The sequence below is a fragment of the Alosa sapidissima genome, chromosome 11 (assembly GCF_018492685.1).
Source record: "Alosa sapidissima isolate fAloSap1 chromosome 11, fAloSap1.pri, whole genome shotgun sequence".
NCBI classification, from domain to species: Eukaryota; Metazoa; Chordata; class Actinopteri; order Clupeiformes; family Clupeidae; genus Alosa; species Alosa sapidissima.
In genome coordinates this window covers 12,054,946-12,080,108 of record NC_055967.1, presented here as the reverse complement: position 1 = coordinate 12,080,108, position 25,163 = coordinate 12,054,946, and the positions used below count along the sequence as shown (strand labels likewise).

General features: G+C 41.4%; 1 protein-coding gene across 5 annotated transcripts in view; it reads right to left on the bottom strand.

Moving 5' to 3' along the window:
- The window catches only part of ptprz1a (protein tyrosine phosphatase receptor type Z1a), a 46,719-nt gene extending 44,104 nt beyond the window's left edge, over positions 1–2,615 (bottom strand). For all 5 annotated transcript variants that reach the window (XM_042109055.1, XM_042109056.1, XM_042109057.1 and 2 more), the window contains exon 1: positions 2,395–2,615. In XM_042109055.1, the coding sequence (XP_041964989.1) occupies positions 2,395–2,458 (64 nt within the window). In that variant the 5' untranslated portion in view covers positions 2,459–2,615. The remainder of the gene's footprint in view (positions 1–2,394) is intronic.
- Positions 2,616–25,163: the final 22,548 nt, after the last annotated feature.

Here is a 25,163-nt window from a genome sequence, read left to right as displayed (position 1 = left end):
TATTATAGATACAGGCCGCTACAGCACCATAGGAACAAATTGCAGAGAATATGTGCGTCCAACTCACATGGCCCAGCACAAAGGTGACCACCCCAAAGTCCAGCACCACCAACCTCCATCCTCCAGCACCACTCCCAGCTCCATGTGTCCTCATCAAATAGCCCATCAACACTGGCTGCTCCCCCTCTAGCCAGCTAATGCACAAAACAAATCACACAGCTGACAGCATAATTCACAGTGGGGCCTTAGCTGGCGCGCCGCTTAAGGCTTCCCCTTGGCCCATTGAGGATGGCCCCCCTCCACTGCACCCCCCCCCCCCCTCGTCTCCTCTCCGCTCCCCTCAGGAGGAGGCAGGAGCAGACCCACCAGCTCAGTGTGTTCCTCTCTATGCCTGAATGAATGCGCTTGAGCCTAATACCGACTAATCTGGTCATCAAGTAGCCCTGCTGCCATGCACTGAAAATCTGACCCGCCAGCAGACCCTCCTCCCCACCACTGCCCCATCAGCCCACTCCATCCAGAGAGTACTGAGGATGGTGAGCAGGGGGTCGGCACCCACAAGCCACTCTGAGCACACTCAAAGAGAGGAATACTGAGGAAAAGTCTGAAAGACAGGAAGTGAAAAGAGGGAGACTGGCACAGTGGAAAACAGAAAGAGCGTAAAAGTGATTAGCTCCCTCTGGGTTTAGCTAAGGTCTTTAAAAACTGTTTCAGTTCACCAAACCAGCTACTAAAATGGTTCTCAAACTGGAACCCTACTAAAATATGCTATATGTGCTTTTTACAAGAAGTAACACAATCACATTAACACTGATCAACATGGAATTCAAAAACAATCCAATGTAAGTCTATAGAACATTAGTGTAGTCAACTTTCCTCATGAATCAAGATGTTGTTTAAATCAGACTTAATAATATAGCATGTCTGAAGCCACAATGTCAGGCAGGTGTAAATTAATACACACAATGTCAGTATGAATGACTGCAGTCGGTTGACTGGGTGACCGTCTGACTGACAGGTGGATGCACTAAAAGTGCCATCTGTCAGCAACAGCCCACAGGAAAACAACACTGGAGATTTGTGATAGGGTGGGCACACACACTGAGCCACACAGTGATTTGCAATGATGCACTTCAGTGCACAGGTGATTCATTCATTCATTCATTCATTCACTTTTTCACTCCTGTGTGCCTTTACCACTCTCTTTTCAACTGTTCAGGGATGCCTGCCACCTTTGTCGATTGAACGCCCTGCTGGAATTGAAATGATGTTGTGAAGCAGGTAGGCTAGCACTAGGCCTATTAGAAATCAATTTCTCATAAGATTCCAAACTTTCTCTCCATTCATCTCATTCTCCTCCTTGCAATATGCCTTCCCACATTAAAAAGAATGATTGTTCACTCCATGGGAATACCAAGGCCAGTCACAAGCAAATAATGATGTCAACTTTTAAAAGAAAAAAACGCTGTTAAATGTCAGGTATTTTATGCTATTAGTAATAAAAGTAGCCTAGTCATCATCATTAACCAGTGAGGATCACAAAAAATGTTAGAACCAACAAAATGTTGCCAAATCCCAGTATCACCACCTCTAAATCTACTACGTAGACCTACACCCACTCTCCCCTTCTCAAACACACACCCTCACACAAAGAGTTGTTGGTATGAAAAGACCTCTTGGTATCAGTAGCAACAGACGAACCTCAGCTGCCAGACTATTCATTTAAGTAGCGAGTTTTGACCAATCAATTCTTGTTTGGGTGCACAAACATAGCGCTTGACTTGATAATAACACAGACCTAGTCCGACTACCGTAGCGAAAGCCCCTTTTCATGCGTGACAGGTCCCTTTTTGTGGTGATGGACTAAATAAATGCTATAGCTTACGCCTGATGCCGGCGAACGATTTAATTGAACCAGTGCGTAATTGTATGGTGTCTCTTGAGAGTATGTGTTTGCTGTCTTTATTTAAAAACAGAAAATGTGATCAAGCAGAACGTAGAGATTCAATGAAAGCCCAAACCAAAGTCCTTGCCTGAGACGGATGCTGGTCAGTAGTATTTAGTGAATAGGAATAGGTTTATTCCTTTGTAGCGCGACCTGCAGAACACTAAATTTCAAGTGCCATGTCAGTTTAACAAACAGCCTAGGTTTCAAAATCAGTTCAGTGTATTGGCCTCAATAAGATGTACAACATAGATACCATCGAACCTATTTGTACTTGAACTTCGGTGTTACTGCGTAACAGCAAAACAACAGCCTCAATTCAGTATTTTAAATCTTGTTTTATTGGCTGTATAGCCAATGAAAAGTTATTTCAGACAAATCACATTCTAGCCTATTGCTACACTGCAGCTGAACTACTACTCAAAGAAGCAGGTTTCCAAAGTCCTTACCTATTTGACAGAGAAGCAAGAGCTGACCAAACCAAAGAACGTTCCTTAAGCTGGTAACCTCCATGTTCTCTCTACTTTGTACTCGCAGAATGGGTGATGGGTTGAATTAAGTTATAGGGGGTAACACTCCCACTGCGAGAAATAGTTTACATTTGTCTCATTCCGATAAACCTTTGACGTTACCACGCTCCACACTGCGCTGGCGACTCTCGCCCCGTTGCGAATGCAACCCACGGCCTTAACAAGACAGAGAGCTGCGCTTTACGGTGTGCGCCGCCCACAGACCACATCAATCTGGGCGCTACTTTCTGTACAGAGGTGAAGTTGCTCACACGAGAAAAGTAAAATGCCTTTCTCTCTGGGGAAAAAATCATGCTCAGTACTATCATTATCAGGTAACGAGATGTCCAATACGAGAATAATGTCGCTGTGGAATGTGGGTTAATTGGGATAATGCCAGTATGTGAGTGTGTCAGGAAAGGGGCAGAAATAATCCTACTTGTGCATGCAGACGCACCACACAGACATTCAGTTTAACAAAATGTTGAGAAATTACTGATTTTTTTTATAAATAATCTTGCATTTAATGATGATCATCTATACATTCTGACAGACAATACAACACACTAACCATAAGAGTATTACAATAATGGTGCCTAGTGAATACCTTAATTATTTAGTGCAGTGATTTTATGTACATTAGGCTATATGATTATTATTCTTAATGGGCAGTTGAGTAAGAGTATTTCTGGCATTCAACAACTTTTTTTTTGTATTTTCCAAATGTATTTTCATATTTTATTTAATTTGTTCCCTATATATAGGTAGATACAAGTGAAACAGCTTTATGGCCAGTCCACTGATGGGGTCGTTTTTCTACTTTAATAATGTTCTGCCATGCTCCCTGTTTGCACCCCTGTGAATACATTTGCATATTTTACACTGGATCACTGGATTATCTGTAATGTATGCACATGCTTCTCACTTGTTGAATTGTATGTTTCTGCAGTGAAAAAAAAATCTGAATCTAAATCTGAAAAACTGAATCTACATCTATTACAGGCATTGTGTATCTGTGTGTGTGTGTGTGTGTGTGTGTGTGTGTGTGGATGTGTGAAAGAGAGAGAGAGAGAGAGAGAGAGAGAGAGAGAGAGAGAGCACTTAAATAGTTTGGTTCTTTCAGGATGCATTTAAGAAAGGAGATATTCTATTTCGACTTTTTTAAACACTTTTTGTAGTTTTGTTTCTTCTTTTGACTATTGTTGTGCAGCTACTTCTGATACTATCTTCAAATCAATTGATTCACATGGTATTCAATCAACCACTTAGATTCATGTATCTATTGTCATGTGAAGGACAGATAAACACATCTGTTGTTCCAAATGGCTGCAAATAAGCATCATTCACCTCTGTAGTCTGGGCTGAACTGCCTCAAGTTGTCACAAGGTTACATTGCCAACTTTATCACCAAAACATGAGTTACTGTGCAAACTTACTTCCACTTGGGCTGTTATTTGTGTTTGTAGGGTTTGTGCATGTCTTTCAGTTATTAGATTGCTAGCTTTCAACCAAAACACTGTGTGTGTGTGTGTGTGTGTGTGTGTGTGTGTGTGTGTGTGTGTGTGTGTGTGTGTGTGTAGCTTTCAACCAAAACACTGTGTGTGTGTGTGTGTGTGTGTGTGTGTGTGTGTGTGTGTGTGTGTGTGTGTGTGTGTGTGTAGCTTTCAACCAAAACACTTTCAACTAACCCCTCTGTATCATTTCTAGAGATTGCCAACAGTATGAAAATAAGTCTAAGAGTAACCCCTTTCCCTTTTTAGAAGAATCATTAGCCTTCAGTAAAACAATTTCATCATTTCTCTTTTCAAATGCAGGTTTATCGGGGGCCTTATTTGCAACACATTTTGGCCAATAGACAAGCAAATAAATTAATTTGAACACCTGAAACAAAGTCTCAAGATTAACTGCTCAGAATAGAAGATTAGTAAACATATTTCCACCCATCCTTTAGTGTGCATTTATGATAGTTCCAAAGGGACTTCATTTTTAAATTTCTCCCTCAAAGTCTGCATAGGCTACATGCACAGTTCTTTATATAGATTGTTATTAGCAACCAGTCAGATCTCAGTGTTCTAACAATTTGTGTCATGACCTCATTTCCTCACAAATGACATTGATCCCTCTGCCTCCGCATCAACTCTGTTTTTGGTTCACTGCCTTAGCTCAATTATTTACTTCACATTACAATCTACAGTAGCTTGCTACACCAGTTTTATTGACAACAACCTATGTCACCCAAATCCCAATTTAGTGGTAGACCAAATCAATGGCTCAAACTGCATTGTGGGTGATAATGGTGACCGCTCGCACCTGCTATGCCCTGCTTTGAGATCTGGTCATTCACTACAAATCACTTACTAGTTATGTGACAGCAATACTAATGGAAAAATGCTTTAGATTAGAATGTTGAAGAAAAGCATCATAATTAAGATTGTGTCGGCATAATTAATTAAATGGCCCACTTCCTATTTTAACGCTAGTTGAAGTTCTCTCATCAATATTTCATGAAGACACAAACAAGGCAGCAATACTCCCTTACTAATAGTACTAACTTTCATGAAACTGAATAGATATTTATTTTACAGCATGAACAGAATATTAATCAAGTTATTTCTTTACCTTATAAAGGAGTGTATTTGTACTCTTTCCCTTTACTTTCTCCAAGTATTCATAAATATTGCAATTACAAATCATAGTGAATCACTGATGGAATAAGATATGAAAAAGAAATGCTTTCAGAACAATATTGAGAGTCCCTGCACTTGGCTCTCATACTTTTGATGACCCATCAATATTCAAAGCTCTGCTGCTCTATTGTTGAGGCCAACAGTCTGTGAGCCTTGGTTACCATTCATGTTTTATGAAGATTAACTGTCATTGTGGGCTTCCAATGTACCACTCCTCTGTGAGCATTGTGAGCCTGTCTCCAAACTCATTTTCTGGGCTCTGAGAGCTGTATCCACTGCAGCGTGGAGCTCTCAGCATACCAGTCCCAGAACAAAACACCCCTCCAGAGCCCCAAACTTGGAGTTGAAATCAAAGTGCTTACAAATGACATCAGGTTCCCTGAGTGTCAGAAGAAAAGATGGGAGGCAGCATTGAAGGCTCTTTCATCAGAACCCAGCCCAGACTTCTGTGTCAGCCATGGCCAGTGAGCCCATAAAGAGGTGACTCACAGACACACACACACACACACACACACACACACACACACACACACACACACACACACACACACACACACACACACACACACACACACACACACACACACACACACACACACACACACACACACACACACACTTACTGTTTCTAAGACTGGGAAAACTCACAGACTTAACCCTGACAAAAATATAATGAGAGGTTTGAATGAGAATTACATGGAGAATTAAAACTGATGTTTACAGTACCTTCCTCATTCCCAAAAAGTTGGCATTTAGTATCTAACAAGCTACTCTATACATATACCTTAAAGTTGATTAGATGGTTTACACAAGAACATTTAGTTTAATAACCATCTACAAAATGAATTTCATTTACTCACATTCCCACAATATCAACCATTTCTCTGGATTACAAGAATATTGATAGCACCTCTGTGGTGATAGCTATCCACTTCAATAATTAGGTGGAAAAACTATTTCAGTCACTGATATTATTCCCTAGATTTGGCATGCATAATTAATACATTTGTATTTGTAAATGTCCCGTTCTCAATCTTCAAAGCCTGCTAATATTTTTGTCCCTTTGGGGACTGTTTCCGACGGCCTCCAGTTATTGGGCTAGCTGGAGAAGAAGCGCAGGGAGACAATGGGCCTAAGAGCCCGCCTTTCTCTGAGGGTCCCACCTCACAATGGACTTCCTCAGCACTCATACAAAAGAGCCTGAATGTGCATAAAAAAGTCCAAATTCAATGGCATTCCTATCCCGCCTCCTGCTCACAATACACCCAGAATGCATACTCTCTCTTTCCTTCTCACATACTCAACTGGGCAGCTGGACCAACATTTTAGGGTAACCTTGGAAAAACATGTACTACAGAAGTATGACACATATGCTATAGTATGGATAAGATGCCTTAATGGATAGATGCCTTAGTATGCATATAGGCCAATGACCATGTCTGCAGTAACATGTCTAAGTGACAAAACTTTATTCCAGAACAATAAGGCAGTGTAATTTCATTTGAAACAATAAAACTATGTGGTTGTACAAAACATCCAGGTGTTACAGTTGAAGCAATGTAAAGCATTCATTGCCTTAGTCCAAATGAACACCCCTTTTATAAAAAGGTCCCAATAGGGCTTTGTGGTTATCATCAGAATAACATCTCAGTGCACCCACTGCCCTTGGGACCGGGTACATTAGCTCTCCTATCACATCCTCAGACTGATCTGCGGGAGCCCTATTGTCACTAACTACAACGGCGCCTTTGGCACCCCAGCAGCTTAACACCCTGGGGCAAACTGGCGTCAATGGCAAGAGCTCCAATGAGAGAAAAAGCGCCTGGCTGTACGCAACAGAAGGAACGGCATAATCCTTTTGCCCTGTACATCTCCACAGGCCGTTTTTACGCCACAAATCAAAAGCCTCCTTGCCAATTACCCCCAGTCTTTTAACCAATGGTCTGCCTCAGAAATAAGACTGCTGCTCTGAGAAGAGGAACATGTCCGTATCAGTCTCCATTCTCCATCCACTTTTGTCCACCTGGGAACATAAAACATATTTATAGTTAAAATAGTTTTTATTGACATTATTTTGCTCTAGATCACATTTTATTGACATTATTTTGCTCTAGATCACATTTTGTCCAATCACTCAGTAATGTACTGCAGTGTGGGGCTCTATGGGACAAAGTCAAGATAATCATCATCACAACTGAACACCCTTAACTTATCAGTGTGGGATGATCTGGCGGCTGTACCAGCAGGACCTCATGATGTACTTTAAGAATTGTTTGAATCAAATCATCTTCCATTTATAGCAACAGCCTTTCAAATATTTGACAATGTAGCTGTCCATTTAGTAGTGATCATCATTGTGTTCATAATGTACATCTTTTCATAATGTCTGATTTTGGAAGAAGTAGCTAAGTCCAGTCCTCCAGTCTTATCAATACCTGATAGGGTTTGTTGATTTTGAGAGGGTCAGAGCTTCCTGTGTATCTATCTGGGGCAGCATCAGTCTCTTCATGGCAATAGTCATTCTGATTAGGGCATCATGGCGAGAATCAAGACCTTAGACCTTAGTTAACTTATAACATTGACTGCAAGCATAATACACAATATCATTCATTAATATAGCTCGGAAATGAACAAAGTTGTCTCAAGGTGGTTTATAGAGCCCACGGCCTGAACCCCACAGAGTAGGCATAGAGATGACAATGGAAAGGAAGAACCTTGACTCCAAAAGGGGGTCCAAAACTCTGTAAGACTGGCACAATATTGGAACAGAAAGGGATGCCATGTCCTGCTCAGCTGAGTCAATTGATATATTCATTGCATGTGATTCGAATCCAACTTTCTGCTTGCTTAAATACATTAACATAGCAATAGCCATTACAATGAAACATCCATTGTGCAAGAGAGAAAATGGTTCTTGAAATACACTGGGTGTAGGTGGACAGGCAGAGATAAAGTATCCTCAAGTTTTCATCCCTGATGGATAAATCACAAAAATATTTCAAAGTCCAAAGTTAGACTGCTGTTGCACTGCTCTGAGGCTATTTAGTGCTTTTTCACATTTTGCTCTTATCTTGCTATTTTAACACTCATTTTCAAACAGTGCCCCCTAGTGACATAATTTCAACCTCACACATCAAGCAGATGCATGTTCTAGGATTTGAAACACAAAACACAGCAGGGGAGTGCGAGGTAACTTGGCCAACAATTGTGTCTAGGAAACAATTTATCTCAAATATGTGGATTAATTAAGTTGGAATTTATTTATTCATTTATTGCATATGAGGCAGACTGAGCCACTGCCTTAAAGTAAGTCAATTCTGTGGATTATTTTGTTTTCTTTTTCTCACAGAAATACATCAAATCTGGAGATTACTGAATATTTTTAGTTTTCCTTTCCTCTCAGACCCCCACCTGAAGTTAAATAAAATGATTTAAATTACTGTTACAGCCTACCAATGAATAAACATTTCATATTTTAGATGAAACACAACTCAATGTCATGTTAACAGAAGAAAAACAGACAGGGACTTCATAGTCATGCTAGCAACCCTAATACCTCCCTATGGATCATGTTGTAGAAGCATAGCATTTCTTCTACATGTATGTTATTGTCAACAAGGCTTGCTATTAAACAGATATTGTTCTTAAATAATCATAACTTGTGGCCACACTTATACCTTTTCTTAATATATATATAGTCTTTTCCAGAGGTGGGACTAAGTCACTGTTTGGCAAGTCACAAGTAAGTCTCAAGTCTTAACGCTTAAGTCCAAGTCAAGTCCCAAGTCAAGACAGAGATATCCCAAGCAAGTCCAAGTCAAGTATTACCAAGGCCAAGTCGAGTCCAAGTCCAACTCCTTATTTTTTCGAGTCCTAAACAAGTCACTATCATATTACCGCATATTTATATGTCATCAATCATGCTTTCTATATATATCATTTTTATCAATATATAATACTTGACATATTGAAGTGTTTTAAAACACTTATAAGCACAAGCCCAAAGACAAAGTATCCTTTGTTCTCTTACTGAGGAAAAGTACGAGTGAATACAGGATTTTTGATTCTAATGAGTTCACTATGTAATATTATGTCCCGACTTTCATGCTAATGAAGCAACTTTAAAGGAACACACCGACTTTTTGGGACTCATTCACCGTGTTTCCCAGAGTTCGATAAGTCGAACGTGCGATAAATCTCTGTGCGTGTAGTTAGGCTACTCGGTCTGACGCACCCACCGCTTGTCTAGCTTATCACAAGTGCCTCGAAGTGGCTGGCTTCATTAGTCTACACCTCCTAATAGTGACAAAAGAATTCCAACATTTCCTATTTACATGCTGTGATTTGTATTTACAATGTGTACAAATAACAATGTGAAATGAGACACAGAATTTCACCATTTTAGGGGCAAGGCCACTTGGCCTTCAGTTGGGCATATTTGGTGGGGGGCACAAAGGCCACATGTCAGGGCACCAAGGCCAAAGTTAACTATATAATAGTAGGCTATATAAATGATCAAAGTTGTATTAAGCCTATTCACAGCAGTAGACCTGCATCAAACAAACATGAAACATGACATATTACATAGAACTCATCTGATCATTTAATATTTACAGATATCTAGGCTATATTTAACATTTTATTTATATTTGGCCTGTTATGAAATCATGTATTAAACAATTTAAGCACAGCTCAGCTTTAAGAAACTCAAATATCCTAGATGCATGCTTAGCATTTTGTGATCCTTAAGGCTACTTTCACAAACTCTTAGTCAGCTGTCCTCTTTGTAACATTTATTTTGTATTTGGCCAGTTATGAAATCATGTAGAACAATTTAAACACATTGTAAAGCTTAGAGCCCAAATTTGGAGACATCCATGCATGTCGAAATTTGCTGCAAATTCAAAATCGGATTAATCTGGAACGGCTAACTATAAAGGGGACTGCTTTACATCTTTGTGTTCGGTAAGGTCTGCTGTTTATTCTGATATATGGTTTGTCATGTGTTAAAAGACGGGTTCGTGAAGTATTCCACCGAGATGAATGGGTAGGGAGATCATGGACGCAAAACCTTCAGTAGAATGTATGATTAAATTGAATACCGAGGTGAAGTTAGTTTGATATTTGATATTCGCATTTTTTTTAATGCGGCCGGTTTCACCCCTTGTTTGCAGACAACGTACAAACAGATGACCTGTCTACTTGCTCCCAGCCAACCTACTTAGGGACCGTCTATAAAGTACCTTCTGAATTACCTTCATAGTCATTTTTGTCAATAGCTTTGACATCATGTCACCTAGTGACTCCAAAACAATGCAGAATAGTTATCCTATATGGGACTCATCAGACATACCTCTTTTTATAGCGACTGTATGCACGCTGTATTTTATATTAATTTGTTAAAGAAAATACATTATTTCCCATAAGGAATGGTCTCCTTTTTTTCAATACCTCCCAAGCCATATGACATAGTGACTCCAAACCAATGCAACATAGTTATCCTATATGGGACTCATCAGACACACCTCTTTTTATAGCCACTGTATGCACGCTGTATTTTATATGAATTCTTTAAAGAAAAACCGAGGTGAAGTTAGTTTGATATTTGATATTCGGATATTCAATTTTTTTAAATGCAGCCGGTTTCAGACAATGTACAAACAGATGACCTGTCTACTTGCTCCCAGCCGACCTACTTAGGGACCGTCTATAAAGTACCTTATCGATTACCTTCATAGTTTTTTTTGTCAATAGCTTTGACATCATGTGACCTAGTGACTCCAAACCAATGCAGAATAGTTATCCTTTATGAGACTCATCAGACACACCTCTTTTTATAGTCACTGTTTGCACGCTGTATTGTATATGAATATTTTAAAGAAAATACATTATTTCCCATATGGTCTCCTTTTTTCAATACCTCCCAAGCCATGTGACCTAGGGACTCCAAACCAATGCAGAATAGTTATCCTATATGGGACTCATCAGACACACCTCTTCCTATAACCATTCCTATAACCCCCCCCCCCCCCAAGGGAAGTGACGTAGGGACACCAAACCAATGCAGAATATCCTTTATGGGACTAATCAGACACACCTCAAGATAATATAATTTTTGCACATACTATTTTATAGTACCCATTTGTTTCCTATGGAAACTGTTTTTTCTCCATACCTTCCATATAATAGTAGATGCCAAATCATTTTTCATATTGAGGTGTGTCTGAGAAGTACCCCATAGCAGAACAGTTCTGTATTGATCTGTGTTGTCTAGGACCCCTTATATGGCAGCTATTGAGCAAAAAGCTGAGGTATTGAAAAAAGGAGACCATTCATGATGGCAATGTCAGGGCTGGTGAGGCCAGGTAAGGGACTGTGGAACCAAAAGCAGACTCAGAAGCTGATTAAAGGTTAATTAGGTTTTAATGTTGAAGAACACAAGCAGATCTCCAGAGTGGCAAAAACAGGCAGAGTTCGGTACACAGGTAGGCAGACAAAACACAGGCAGCAGTACAGGCAGGGCTCAAGCAGATCTCCAGAGTGGCAAAAAATAGGCAGAGTTCGGTACACAGGTAGGCCGCAGGCAGTTAAGCAAAGGGGCTAGGCAAGACTCACGTGTCAGAACAGGCAGAGGTCGGTAACAAAGAGCAGGCAAAGTCCAAGCAAAGGTTTCCAAAAAGGTTCAGGCAAAATCACAAAGTCCAAAAACAATCCTTGGTCAAAAAACAGTAAATCCAGCAAGAACATGAGACAACGCAAGAATCCACACTGAAAGACGTGACGATCAGGCAAAGAGTGTTCCACATGGCATTGTCCACCAGATGGCGCATCATTGCAGTGAGACATAAATTTGTTGGAAGTTAATCCAGAGACTTTCTAATGTGGAGACACAGCACTCAAAAAATACTCCATAGAAATGCATGGGGCTAGTTTGTCACCCCAATATGGCCGTTGTCTACACATATCCCACCCCTTCCTCGGCAAAACGTCGACATGTGAATACATTGAGGTAATCATGTGTTGTGATGTGAATACATTGAGCCAATCATATGGTGTGTTGTGAAGACATTGTGCCAATCATTTGTTGTGATCTCGCCGCTGGAGCAAGATTGGTGTCGTGAACCCTTGCGCACGCGCATTTCTGCCGAAATGGATGCCCGACGAGTGCCCAAAAAGCGTTGTCAAATGGCCGCTGAGTGGAGTGACTTGCCTAAAAGGATGGTTACGTAATCTAAACAGGGTTGGAAAGACAATGGATGCTTCCTAGGACAACACTGTAGTTTACCGCAGAGAACATCTAATAAGGGTAGGATGATTTTTACATGAAATGTAATTCCCATTTCTTCTTGAAGCCGAAATAAATCTGAGAATGTTTATTGGACATACTTGGTTTTTACTGCAGGTACGTTAATCTTATACAAGTTATATCAATAGCCTAGGTAAAATCATGTTAGGCCTACCGTTAGCATTGGTTGAGTGATGGAATCCAATTTGATTGGTGTATTTGTAGAAAACCATAAATGTGTTTACCAAGCAAATTGATATCAGCGGTGTAATTGTACCTTTCGACTGTCTTCTCATTCTTCTGACCATAGCCTACTAACAGGAGCTAAGTGAGTTAGCCACAATGCGTTCGCTAACGCGATGGTTTTCTAATGGAAAATATACCTGAAATATAACCTGTCTATGAAGCATCCTAAACAGGCTGGGACATTTCTGCTTGCTAAAATAGGTTTTTCTGCTGTTGATTCGCTAACAGTCCTTGGTGGCCCTGTCAGTGCTTTGTAAAATGCTGCATTAAGACCAGGGCTCTCAAGTTTTGAAGTTTGCAAGGAGTGAGACTTTGTTTCTCAGGGGGGAGGGGGCGTGGCATTGGCACAGTGCCACGCCCTCTCCCCCCTGATCGAAGTACATGAAAGTCCTACGTCTGCTTGAACTACTCGTGGCGCCATGCCCCAGCCCCCCCCCCCCGATCAACAGACCCACCCTCTCCATGTCCCATCGACCCAGCTTCATGAGAGAGCACAAATTTCATTATTTCAAATACACTGTTTTATTTATTCTAGAACCCTATAGATAGATAGATAGATAGATAGATAGATAGATAGATACTTTATTGATCCCCAGGGGAAATTCAAGGTCTCAGCAGCATACAGACAACACAAACACATTCACATAGTAAATAATACAAATACAAATACAAACACATAGTAAATAATAATAAATAATAATAACATAAATTATAATAATAATTTCACCCAAATGGGCCCTTTGAACAGCAGTGGCTCAATCTGCTCTAAACAAACAGAAAACAACCATATGAGAAAAAGCACATTTAGCCCCAAAATGGTCTCTTGAACAGTGGTGGTTCTGTCCGTGTGTGTGTGTGTGTTTATGAGTGATGTGTGTTGTAAGTGTTTGTGGCAGATTTTGATGCCTTGATAACTGATACTGGGGGCTCCCATTTAAAGCACTGTGGTTCAATGTCAGCCATTTTCACAGTCATGAGGCCATCCTTAAAAAATATTCTTGTTTGCAGAAACAGCCAAAAAAATAAAAAAAATGGGTCGGTAGGTACATGTAGGTCAATATTTTTTTTTCAAGATTCAAAGTAAAAAAAAACAAAAGTACAATTTTGGTCATGGTGATTACGTAGGTATGAAATTAAACAAATGTGCATATTGTGACGTAACTGACTTGGTCCTCAACCCGTGCCTTCAGGGGTGCAGGTTATGCAGACCAGCCTTTCGCAAACTTCTTTGACCTGAGGCCCAGTCATGGCAGACTTTGGGGTCATAGGGCTCATTTACACGTACCCAACCCAGTTGCATTGCTTTTGCATGGTTGCATTAGCCTGGTAAACCAGACCCTGGAATCTTTCAGATTTAGGGTCTGGCCACGAGTAATGAAAATGGCCCAATTCGAGGGGCGGCACCAAGCATGCATTTGAAACTCTCACTGCACGCAGTTGGATAACGCTACGACCAATCACAACAATTCATCAGTGTCAGTCATCAGTGTAGCTCGCCTTTGTCCCGCCTACACCGATTTGATTGGTCCCTCTCACTCGAGAGATAGAAGAAATTTGGATCATTGCTCGTGGCCAGAGTATCTTGCGGGCACAATTCAAATTGTGCTCTCGCGAGAACTCTGGATTTCCAGGGTATGGTTGCATGATGCTTGCATAAGAAAAGAAATGCTTCTCAAAACAGCAACAATGGGTGCTATTGTTTTGGGATGTTTCCCTCATGCAAGCATCATACATTGGTAGAAAACATGTTTTTTAATGAAGTTTAATTTGAATGCCTGAATGTAAGAATTCAGGAAACACAATACCAGCTTTTTTGGCGAGCAGATAGGCGTAAATCACTGATCTGTTGATCTTTAACAGATAGAAAGAAGGCTACAATAGCTTTTGGTCTCGTTATATTCAAATTTCACTATACAATACAATACAAGTGCTATACAGTGTACAGTCTCTGCTCTGTTTCTATGGAAGTTCCAAAAATCAACGTTGTTTTAAGTGTCGTTAAACAATTAAATAGCATTCAACAGGTTGAAGCGGAGCTTTGATACCAACGTTATCGATTAGTTTCAGTTTCTCTCGCACAGACGCCTGCATTGAATGAACGCTCATACCACCACTTTATTGTATGGCTCCATGTTTAATGACATCGATAGCAGAAACGTTTGTTTTCTTTTTTTGTCGGTCCGCGGTATCTTGATCAACTGGCAGCAAATTATCAGACGAAGCACCTGGCCTAATTTCACTCCACGACTCCGTGGTCCAACAGTCTCCACGTTGCTGACCCACATCAAAACAAAACTATTTCCTGATTGGTTGAGAAATCCTATTTTCTGATTGGCTGATAGGTTAGTAACTGAACAGCAGCTCTCTGAGCTGAATGAGCGCACAGACAGCAACGTTGTGTGACACGTTTGTAAAATATAGCCCTTAGAAATTTCTGTGCGGGCAATTTAATAATTTCTCGGAGTGAGAAATGCCATGTGTGGCGTGTGAGCGTGTGAAGTCATTGAAATGCGTGTGTCTCACACTCAATGCGTGAGACTTGAGAGGTCTGATTAAGACCAAAAGTCTCAAAAAGCATCTGAGCTAACGTTCATTCCCAAACACCGCTACTTCAATCCTCTTCCTTCAATCCTTCAATCCCCATCCTTCAATCCTTCAATCCCCAGGTGTTTCAAGTAAGGAAGAACATGGCTCAATGTAAAGTAACTAGGGTTGAGACGACATAATTGACTAGACTAGGCCTACATAAATTCGTCAATAATTTGTGTCAACTCGTCACAATGTAGATTTATTAACGCATCAGTGATGATCTACATCTCCACCAAATGTTTTAGAGCGCACTTTGAGAGATGTATCCAGGGCAGGGCTGTAGGCCTACCTGTTGCACGTGCTACAAAAATCATTCTGTGCGATGGATGATTTACCAACGTTACGTCTGATACAGTTTTGCGTGTTTAGGGTGTGAGAGGGGAATCGATGTTCTTTGATTCCAGCTTGGTAGTTGTAGTCTATGCGATTAAAAAGCATGTGTGTGTTAAGTATCCAAACAATGATAACACTTTCATTATGGCTGCTTTTGCCACAGACCTTCAGCTACTGTACAGTGGGTCCCATTTAGAAGTGGCCACTTCATTCGCGCTTTCTGTGATTCACGCAGCTGTGTGAAATGTATTACAACTTTTCGCCAAGAGGTGGCAGCTTAAGTCCGCTTGATACTGTAAGCCAGGGGGTTCAACCAGTGGTCCGCGGCCCACTTGTGGTCTGTGAGGACATTGCTGGTGGTCCCTGACCATGGATTCAGTAGTTGCAATGTGGGAATCAGTATTTTCCCCACAAACAATAACGGACGCAGCTCTCAACTTGGCCCGTTAAAATTTGAACAGTCTAGCAACGCATTTCATGAAGCCCCTTTTGGACATAGTTATTTGTAGCCTACCACTAGTTAGATGTAAAACTGCATTTCGTTTTAGACTATTGGTATTTAATTTGTGCATTGACAATAAAGTTGAATATCATATGAACTAAAGATGACTAAAATCTTGCATATGTAGAAGAAGAAACATTCACAAAAATCCATGGCATGACCTCTCTTGATAGCTGTTGAAAACTGCATGGAAATGACAGGGATTGATTTGTTTGTTAATAAATAAATAACTAAATAAATGTAAAACTGATACCTTCTGATTTCCCCAAATACAATGTAGCCTAAAGGTGTACATGACCTTTCATCAGTCCAGTTGCAATGGATGAACTGTGATGAACTGCAGGGCAGAGCAGGCTGTACTTCCTGAGGAGGCTGCGCTCCTTCAATGTGTGCAGCAAGCTCCTCAGGATGTTCTACCAGTCTGTTGTTGCCAGCATCCTCTTCTATGCAGTGGTATGTTGGGGAGGAAGCACAAAGAAGGATGCGGGGCGACTTGACAGGCTGGTAAGGAAAGCTGGCTCTGTAGTGGGAGCTGAACTGGAGTGCATCACTTCAATATCTGACAAAAGGACCCTGAACAAACTGATCAACATCTTGGACAATGAGTTAGCCTGACGAGCCAGACCCACATTAAAATGTAGGGTCTGGGCACTCACCGTTCGCAGTGCTCAGTCCGAGGGGCGGGATAATCAGTTGTCTTTCAAATTCCCTCTGCACGCAATAGGACAGCGGCAGCGCTATGAGTCCCATGCGTTTCCAAACAGCGAAGCTAGTTGGCTAGTTTAAACGTTTGCCAACTTAATAACTCGTGTCACACTGTTCGCCAGCAGCAACATCCATCTTATTTGTTTTCAAGTAGCAGGGAATTCAAGCCAAACCGTTGCAACTCTGCCATCAATCATTATGTTAAGCCCACCTTGCATGACTGTATACACAATTTCATTGGCCTGATTAAGTTTCGATTTCTGGAGCTCACAGGCCAACGGAGAGTTGCTAGATTAGCCCTGGCAGCAAATGTAATTGCATGTGTCTAGATTTCTAGGCTAACAATGAGTATCATCCACTCCACAACACTATTGTTAAGCAGAAGAGCCTGATCAGCTGAGACTTTGCTCACTGCCTTGCACAACAGACCACAACAGACCCAAGGGCCATTGAACTGTTCAATGCTTCACTTAAGGGAAGAGGAGAAATAGACTTCTCCGCATAGTCTGTCTGCCTCTTCACCACCTCCATGTCTAACTGCCCTACTTGTGATTGTTTAGAGATTTTAAAGGTTTTATAACAATGCTACAAATTTTTTGGCTAGTGCTACAAATTCACCTTCGCAGCGCCAGTAGGCTACTTGCTGTGCGGCCCGCACACACACATGCATGCCAAACAAGCATACACAAAAGTTTCAACAGTGGGGGATGGAGTAGAAGATGGATACAAATTGATTAGTGTGATTTATGTTCGCGGAACGGATGTACAGGACTGAGCGGCGGTCATATTTTGTACCGCTATGCGATACATCTAGTTAGTATATGGTACTACTCATGTAGCCTGGGGGTTTATGATTTGTGCTGTTGTGGGCATGACTGTGTACTGCTTGTGTAACTGGAGATGGGGGGTCTTAATATAGAGAGATTACTATTACCTGTGGGGGAGTGATTGACATTATGGTAATATGTGGACTCATGATTTTATGGACACGGTGGAAGCCAAAGGAAGCTTAACATGTATTGTTCTGTATGTAAACATGCACAGTGGACAGTGTTTTGCCCTTAGACCTGGACTGGGGCTGTGCATGATTGCCTATCAGCTAGGGCAGCTGGGGATAATCGGCTGGCTTTCCGCTGGTTGGCTATGCTTCCCATGGCAGCGCGAATGGGGTGCATAAAAAGTCCAAGCTATCCGACGGGAGGGGAGCTGGGGGAGACGGGACCTCTGACTGATCGGCCATTCGAGCTGCTGCTGCTGCTGCTGCAGGCCGCCGGGATCGCCGAGGAAGAGCCACGCCAACCGTTCCAGACTAAGCAGGGAAGGACATTTGTTTGCTCGTTCTATCTATTCTTCATTTATAGTTACGGTGGTGTTCGCTGTCCGACTCTCAGGTGGCTGCGCCGACGACGCGTTGGATCATCTGGAGACGGGGAGAAGTCAGAAGATATCCATAACACAATCCAACGATCACCTGGGATTGCGCCAAAGGGACGGTGATCCTCGTAGGGCTGGAGAGTTAAATCGCAGCCTATTGTGTCCTGATCAGTTGTTGTTGTTCTCCACTTCCAGCTGGAGCTCGGCCGTGCACTTCCGTGTCTGGGACTGAGGTGACGTCATCACGCACCGTTTGCCTTGCTGTGACGCGACTGCAAGCACCAGGCCGCTGCGGCTGAACTCCATTTCCCAGAAGGCTGAGACTGACCCTTAAAGCACCAGTGCCCTGCGATCAACATTTCTAGTGGGACCATTCTTTGTTTTTTTTGTTTTTTGGCCGGGTAGGGCTCCGGCCAACGGACAATATTATTTTTCTTTCTTTTTTTTCTATTGTCCTATTTGTTGTGTATTTAAGTCTCTGTATTGAGGCACTTAGGGGCAAAACCATGGGGTTGAAGGGGGAATGGTGTTATAGGGGGGATTGTGCAATATGGGTCTAGTTTTAGTGTGTGATCCACGTGATTGATATTCATGATTTTTATTGAGTGCTGTGTCATAGACATTATCCGTATCTTGTGTGTTGCATTACGGCTTGACGTGCCCCAGTAAGGGGGATTATCATCTTCACCAGGGTGACTTGTAGTGGTAACTGACCCGGAGTGCAGTGCCCCTATCTACTGCCCATATTTGCCCCAGCAGGCTGCCTTGTGTGTTTTTAGAAGAACTGATAAATAAACTTGTAGTTGTATTTTTGTAAACTTCGTCTCTGTGTGTGTGTGTGTGTGTGTGTCTGGGATCGTCATTGGGTACTAGGCCGGCTCCTTGTTGAGGCCGGCGACACTCGTTCTTAACAAATGGATGCAGTATGTAAGAGTCAATAAAGAAGTCTCACAACTAAAGCCTATAAGCACAGGGCCCCCCCAGGGGTGTGTGAGTTCCCCAGTCCTCTTTACCATCTACACAAATGATTGTGTGAGTAAACACCCACTCATTGTTAAATTTTCAGATGACACTGCCATCTTGAGCCTATTATATAGGGATCAAGACACAACATCTTACCATTCAGAAATCAAGCAGTTTGTAGATTGGTGTGATGCTCACCATCTAGTTGTGAATGTAAAGAAGACTGAGGAAATGATCTTTGACCCTAGAGCAGTTTCCGAATCAAGTCCAGTGTGCATCCATAACACTCCCATACGTCAGGTCTCTTCATATAAATACATGTTCATATAGAAAGTCTTTGCTCTAAGCTCCAGCAGAGGATGTATTTTCTGAGAAAATTAAGACTGTATGGTGTCAGTAGCGGGCTCTTGTTTTTATTTTTACAGATGATCTTAGAGAGTGTGATACAGTATGGCATGCAGAACTAGTATGGCAATCTGACAGTTCAGTTAAAGTCCACGTTAGGGCGTTTGGTCAAAACTGCACTGAAGATTGTAGGTCATCCAGACCAGGGCTGCATACAGCATCTATGAAAAGTCAGTCCTCAGGGAGGCACTGAAAATTGTAGAAGACACCACACACATCCTGCACGAGGAGTTTGCCCTCCTACCCTCAGGTAGACACTTTAGAGTACTAAACTGCAGATCAGATTAAATAAATACAAAAACTCCTTTATTCCAACTGCCATAAAGATGCTCAATGATAGATAGCTGTCTATATGTTATCCAGTGTGCAGCTCTGACTGAGTTGTCTTTTGTTGTAACTGTGGTGGTGTGGGACTGTATGTCTAACTGTTGTTTTTTAATTGCCTTATGCATGAGCTGTGTATGTCTGTGATGCAGTGATTGTGAAGCCCAAGACAAATTTCCTCTGGGGACAATAAAGTATACTGTAAAGGAGTCGACACTATGAGGAGACACGGACGCAGCGAATATGTTTAAAAGCCCGAACTCGGGGAAACTTTAATCACCGTAAACTTAGCTCGCATGTCAGTTTAAAGATACACCACTGAACGTCATCAGAACACGACACAATAAACAGTACACAACAACTCAACAGATACAAGTGCAGGCTGTGACTGAAACAATTAAGGTTTTGCACCTCCGTTCTAATGTTACGTCACAGTTTGTTTACAACTAGAGTGGTAGGCAGAATGGTAGGCAAGGGACTGCAGAGTGGTAGGCAAACATGCCTACCACAGTCGGGTTGCATAGGCTACACATACTTACAAATAGCTTTAAAATTGACATTTTAATATCAAATATTGGCCGAGATATGCTGACTACTTGTGTAGGCCCTAACAGTTGGTTTTACAATAATGTTAAGAAGCAAAAAGGCGACGAACGACCGTTTACCATTAGATCCTCATGGTTGTGGAGGATGATCGTTAGCAGCTGTGAAGTGTTTTATTCTGTGGCCTAATAATCTAGCCTAGCCTATCTATGAAGACGTAGGCTAGACTAAATAACTATCTACAGTCATCCAGAAATGAATTGCCAGAGATAGCTATTAAGGGAAATATTGCAGCATTTAAACATAAAAATATTTTTACCGGAACAGTTTGTTCTAATTTGTCTCATGAAATTCGTGCTTGTGGACATCTATCACATGTCATTCCTATCTTCTGTCCTATTTAAAGTTATCATGAGTGTCATTTGATTATATAATCACAACAAATGCTAATAAATTAAAACAGAATAAGCCTATGTGCTGTACAGTTACAGTAGGCTAACTCTATGAATTGTTTCGCGATCACACACAACTGAACTTAAAGGAACCATATGTAAGATTGTGGCCAAAACTGGTACTGCAATCACTTTCAAATTACTGTAGTGGTGTATCCCCTCCCCCTCCCCCCTTACTCGAGGTTGCCAACCCAGATGCCGAAACAGTACTGACTTTGTGATTATTAGATAGGTGGAGGGTGGCGCATCAGGCCAAAGCACAACATGACATGACAAAACACAACATCAACATCAGTTAAAGGAGAATTCCGGTGTGATATTGACCTAAAGTGTGTTGAAACATGATACCGAGTGTGAACGTATGTCTCATAGCCCATCTCGGCTTGTCCCCTGCACTCCAAAATCTGGCGCTAGTTAGCCGATGCTACCAACAGCTTTTTCAATGGTGGTGCTTCGGCATCGGGCTAGCCATGCAAATAAATCACTGTTTTACACCATTTACGAGGCTCAATGTATCTCCACACTTCATTGGTAGACTTCCGAGGGCCCTGACATTTAAAACGAGACATTGAGAACTTTGAAAAAGCACTGGTAGTTTACTCACAAGACGATTTATACAGACAGTATCTTCACGAAGTTTAGCGTTTGCAGCCATCTTGAATTTAGTCACGATAAGTCGAGCGACGAGTAAGAATGAACAGGTATGATAAGGGATCAGATTCCAAAAATAATTCCGTGGAAATCCATGGATTCCAGTTGCTGCTACTACCAATGAAGTGTGGAATGAAGGGGGGGGGGGGGGGGGGGGGGGGATACACCGCTCTACAGTAATTTGAAAGTGATTGCAGTACCAGTTTTGGCCACAATCTTACATACTGTTCCTTTAAATCCATAGCCTAGATGAGCATTGCACATACGTTACAACTTGACGTGATGGTGAAGCTAAATACCCAAGAAACGTCACGTCATAAAAGTTGTAGGCCTACTAAACGCAAAATCTTAATGACAGCTTGTTCGTGGTGGTGTAGTGCTGCCTAATTGAAATGGGATAGGCAGGGTTATCTTATATTCGGCTATTACGTGTGGCACATTTATTGGGCTTTTAGCCTCTTTTAATTTGTTTTGTGATGAGGAACTGACAAAGACTGAGCAGCAGAAAAGTCATAGTCGATACATAAATTGTTTATTATTATAATTAGGCTATTAGCCTACTATTACTTTACTATTATTACTGTTATTATTATTATTATTATTATTCGGATGAGGCAAAGGAATGTAAATCTGAGTCTGAAATGTTGGCTACAAACAGTCTATACTGCTGTAACTGCACTGCTACTATTATTAATAGTTAACTTCCAGGAACTATTTGAGGCTTAGCTGCCATTGTTGGAAAAAAATTGGCCTACAATTAATTAACTTTAACAATCACACAATCTGCGTTTTTCTGGGTGGTTATCCATGCAGATCGTCTTCGAATACGCTATCGTTGATATATGTTATAACATGTTACAGGATTCATGGCTTTAACGCCATTAATGTTAATGTTAGGCTACATGATGCTGACTGATGACGAGTCAGACCCACATTAAAATGTAGGGTCTGGGCACTCACCGTTCGCAGTGCTCAGTCCGAGGGGCGGGATAATCGGTTGTCTTTCAAATTCCCTCTGCACGCAATAGGACAGTGCTGAGTCCCATGCGTTTTCCCACCAGCGGAGCTAGTTGGCTAGTTCAAACTTTTGCCATCTTAAAACAGGCTAAAATCGTGTCACAATGTTGGCCAACAGCAACATCCATCTTCTTTGTTTTCAAGTAGCAGGGAATTCAAGCCAAACCTTTGCAACTCTGCCATCAATCATTATGTTAAGCCCGCCTAACGACTCTATACACGATTTGATTGGCCTGATAGAAGTTTAATTTTTCGAGCTCACAAGCCAACGGAGAGTTGCTAGACTAGCCCTGGAAGCAAATGTAATTTGCTGACGCTGTCTAATGCTGACTGCCTAACAAAACCTGTCGCTGTTCAGTTAAAGTTAACGTTAAATTATCAAATATTGTTTAATTTTGTGTCAACTTTCAGAGGGAAGACATGTATGACTCCTTTCTGGCCAAATTTCACAGCTTCTAAGAAAGTCGTAGTACAGCCCAGGTGGATGTAAACAAAGCTATAGGGAGGGAAAGTAATCTCATCGCCATCTAGTGGTTGCGTTCCTAGAGTTTAGCGGAGTGGTGGGATTTTATTTTTAGAAAAAAAAAATATCTCGGTGCACATTGGGATCTTAATGTAATGCCTTCCATATGTTAGGCACTGGGGTCACCTCTATTGCTTCAAGTGGTCATACCTTATTTTTAGGATCAGATGAATTGTTTTGAGTTTTTGTCGTAACACGTGGGGTGTACTACGAATCTCGATTAGTGGGTTAGTGAGGTATGTTGCGCTCAAAGCCAGGGTATGCTGTGACACGAAAGTGGATCTGTTTTAATGTCACTATATCACCATGGTATCTTATGCTGTCAACCAAACCTGGTCGGGAGGAGGTTATGGGCTAAGTTATAGCTCATATCATGTAATCTACCGCCCGCTGACCAATCAATTGTCTTAAAAACGAAGTTATCTCACATGTAGGATTCTGTCATATATCTTACAGGTGGAGCTCCGCCTCTACTAACATTTTGGATCTCGAATGCGCTTTAATAGGGCGGTGCGTGCAAATATCCTATGGACGTGCATACCATACAACAACTGATGACAATTGATTTATTTGATGTTATAGGTTAGACACAAAAAATCACAGCAGTGTAGATTAAGCTACCGCTCATGAATGCGGAAGTAATTTTTAAATAGAGGCGGTCTTGTGCGTCTCCACGTTTCACGATTGGCCAACGTCATCCCAACACCGAGAACGCGCATAGATCTGAGCTGAAAGCCTAGTTTGACAAATATATCACATAACTGCTATCGTAGTATCACTTAACGTATACCCCTGAGTCAAGGCTTTGTCAAGCCTCGCTATGTCTACATAGCCTAGATATGTCTAACGTGCTTCGTAGTATACCCCAACGGTGATAAGGAACTACGCTGCATGTGACGTTACATGTTTGGGCGCTTAATCCCTAACTGATCAATACGCAATTTGCTTAACTGGCTTAACATATTTTTGTAATAACGGAACGTGATGTAAACCGCGTGGTGATAACCTTTATGTCAGGATAACTGGTGTTGTGCTTCTACTCACATGAAGAGCTAGCTGTAGTGTTAAGTGTCAATGCTAACCAGGCTAATAAACAAACCATGCTACCATGAGTAACGTTGAAGGGTAAAGTCACGTGAATTCTTTTGTAGTTCGTTTATGAAACAAAAGGAGCAATTTCGTTTTTCTTAAATAAGGCAAAATCGAATGCCACACAGGCTGAGCCTTCTGTTGGTGTTGCCAGGCCTCCCATCAACACATTTGCTCTTGCTTTTTGTTCACTCAAGTTTAGCTTGTATAGACTTTCATTCAGGACGGTTCAGTAGCCTACCACCTGTGTGGCCTATTCTATCCATCAGAATTGGGGGGGTGGGTGGGGGGGGGGGGGGGGGGGTCAAGCAGAAATCCTGTGGTCCAGCCCACTGCAGCCATTCAGAGCAGTGAGTGGACATCACAGAGTCACAGAACCATGTCATTTAATTCGATGCCAGTAAAAGGTGAATAACCACACAATCATGCAGTGTTCATCTCTCCCTGAAAGAGGAGATAAATACGTTTCAACTTTAGACACATATGTTCTTCATATATTCACATATCAACACATAGTCTTCCTAATTTTGACCATGGAGAGCAATTGTTGAACACATAGCCTACTGTATGAACACCAATATGTAGGACAAAAGAAGGACTTTTTGTATCTTACCGTGAAAAGAAAATAAGACATTCAGTTTCAGGAATATAGAAACATTCAAATTCATTTGAATCAAAGGGAGTGAGAACAGAATTTCCCAGGTGTCATTACTGGGAAATGAGCTGAAATTCTCTATAGTCATAGCTGTGAGACACACTACACTCACATGGTTGGTTAAAAGAAGCCTACAATTATGTCCTCACCGACTGCCTCTTTAACAGATGAGTGTGACATTCTTATATACTCTCTGGTACTAGACTTAATTAATTTTTATTTGCGCTTATTGCCAGAGTTTCTTTAATACTAGCTTGTCAATTGAGTCATCCTCATTAGGATGTAGTGTGAGTGCCAGATGCTACACTAAACGTATTAACTTGCCAGTGCACATGACAATGTTTACCAGCCTAATATTGGTGCTTA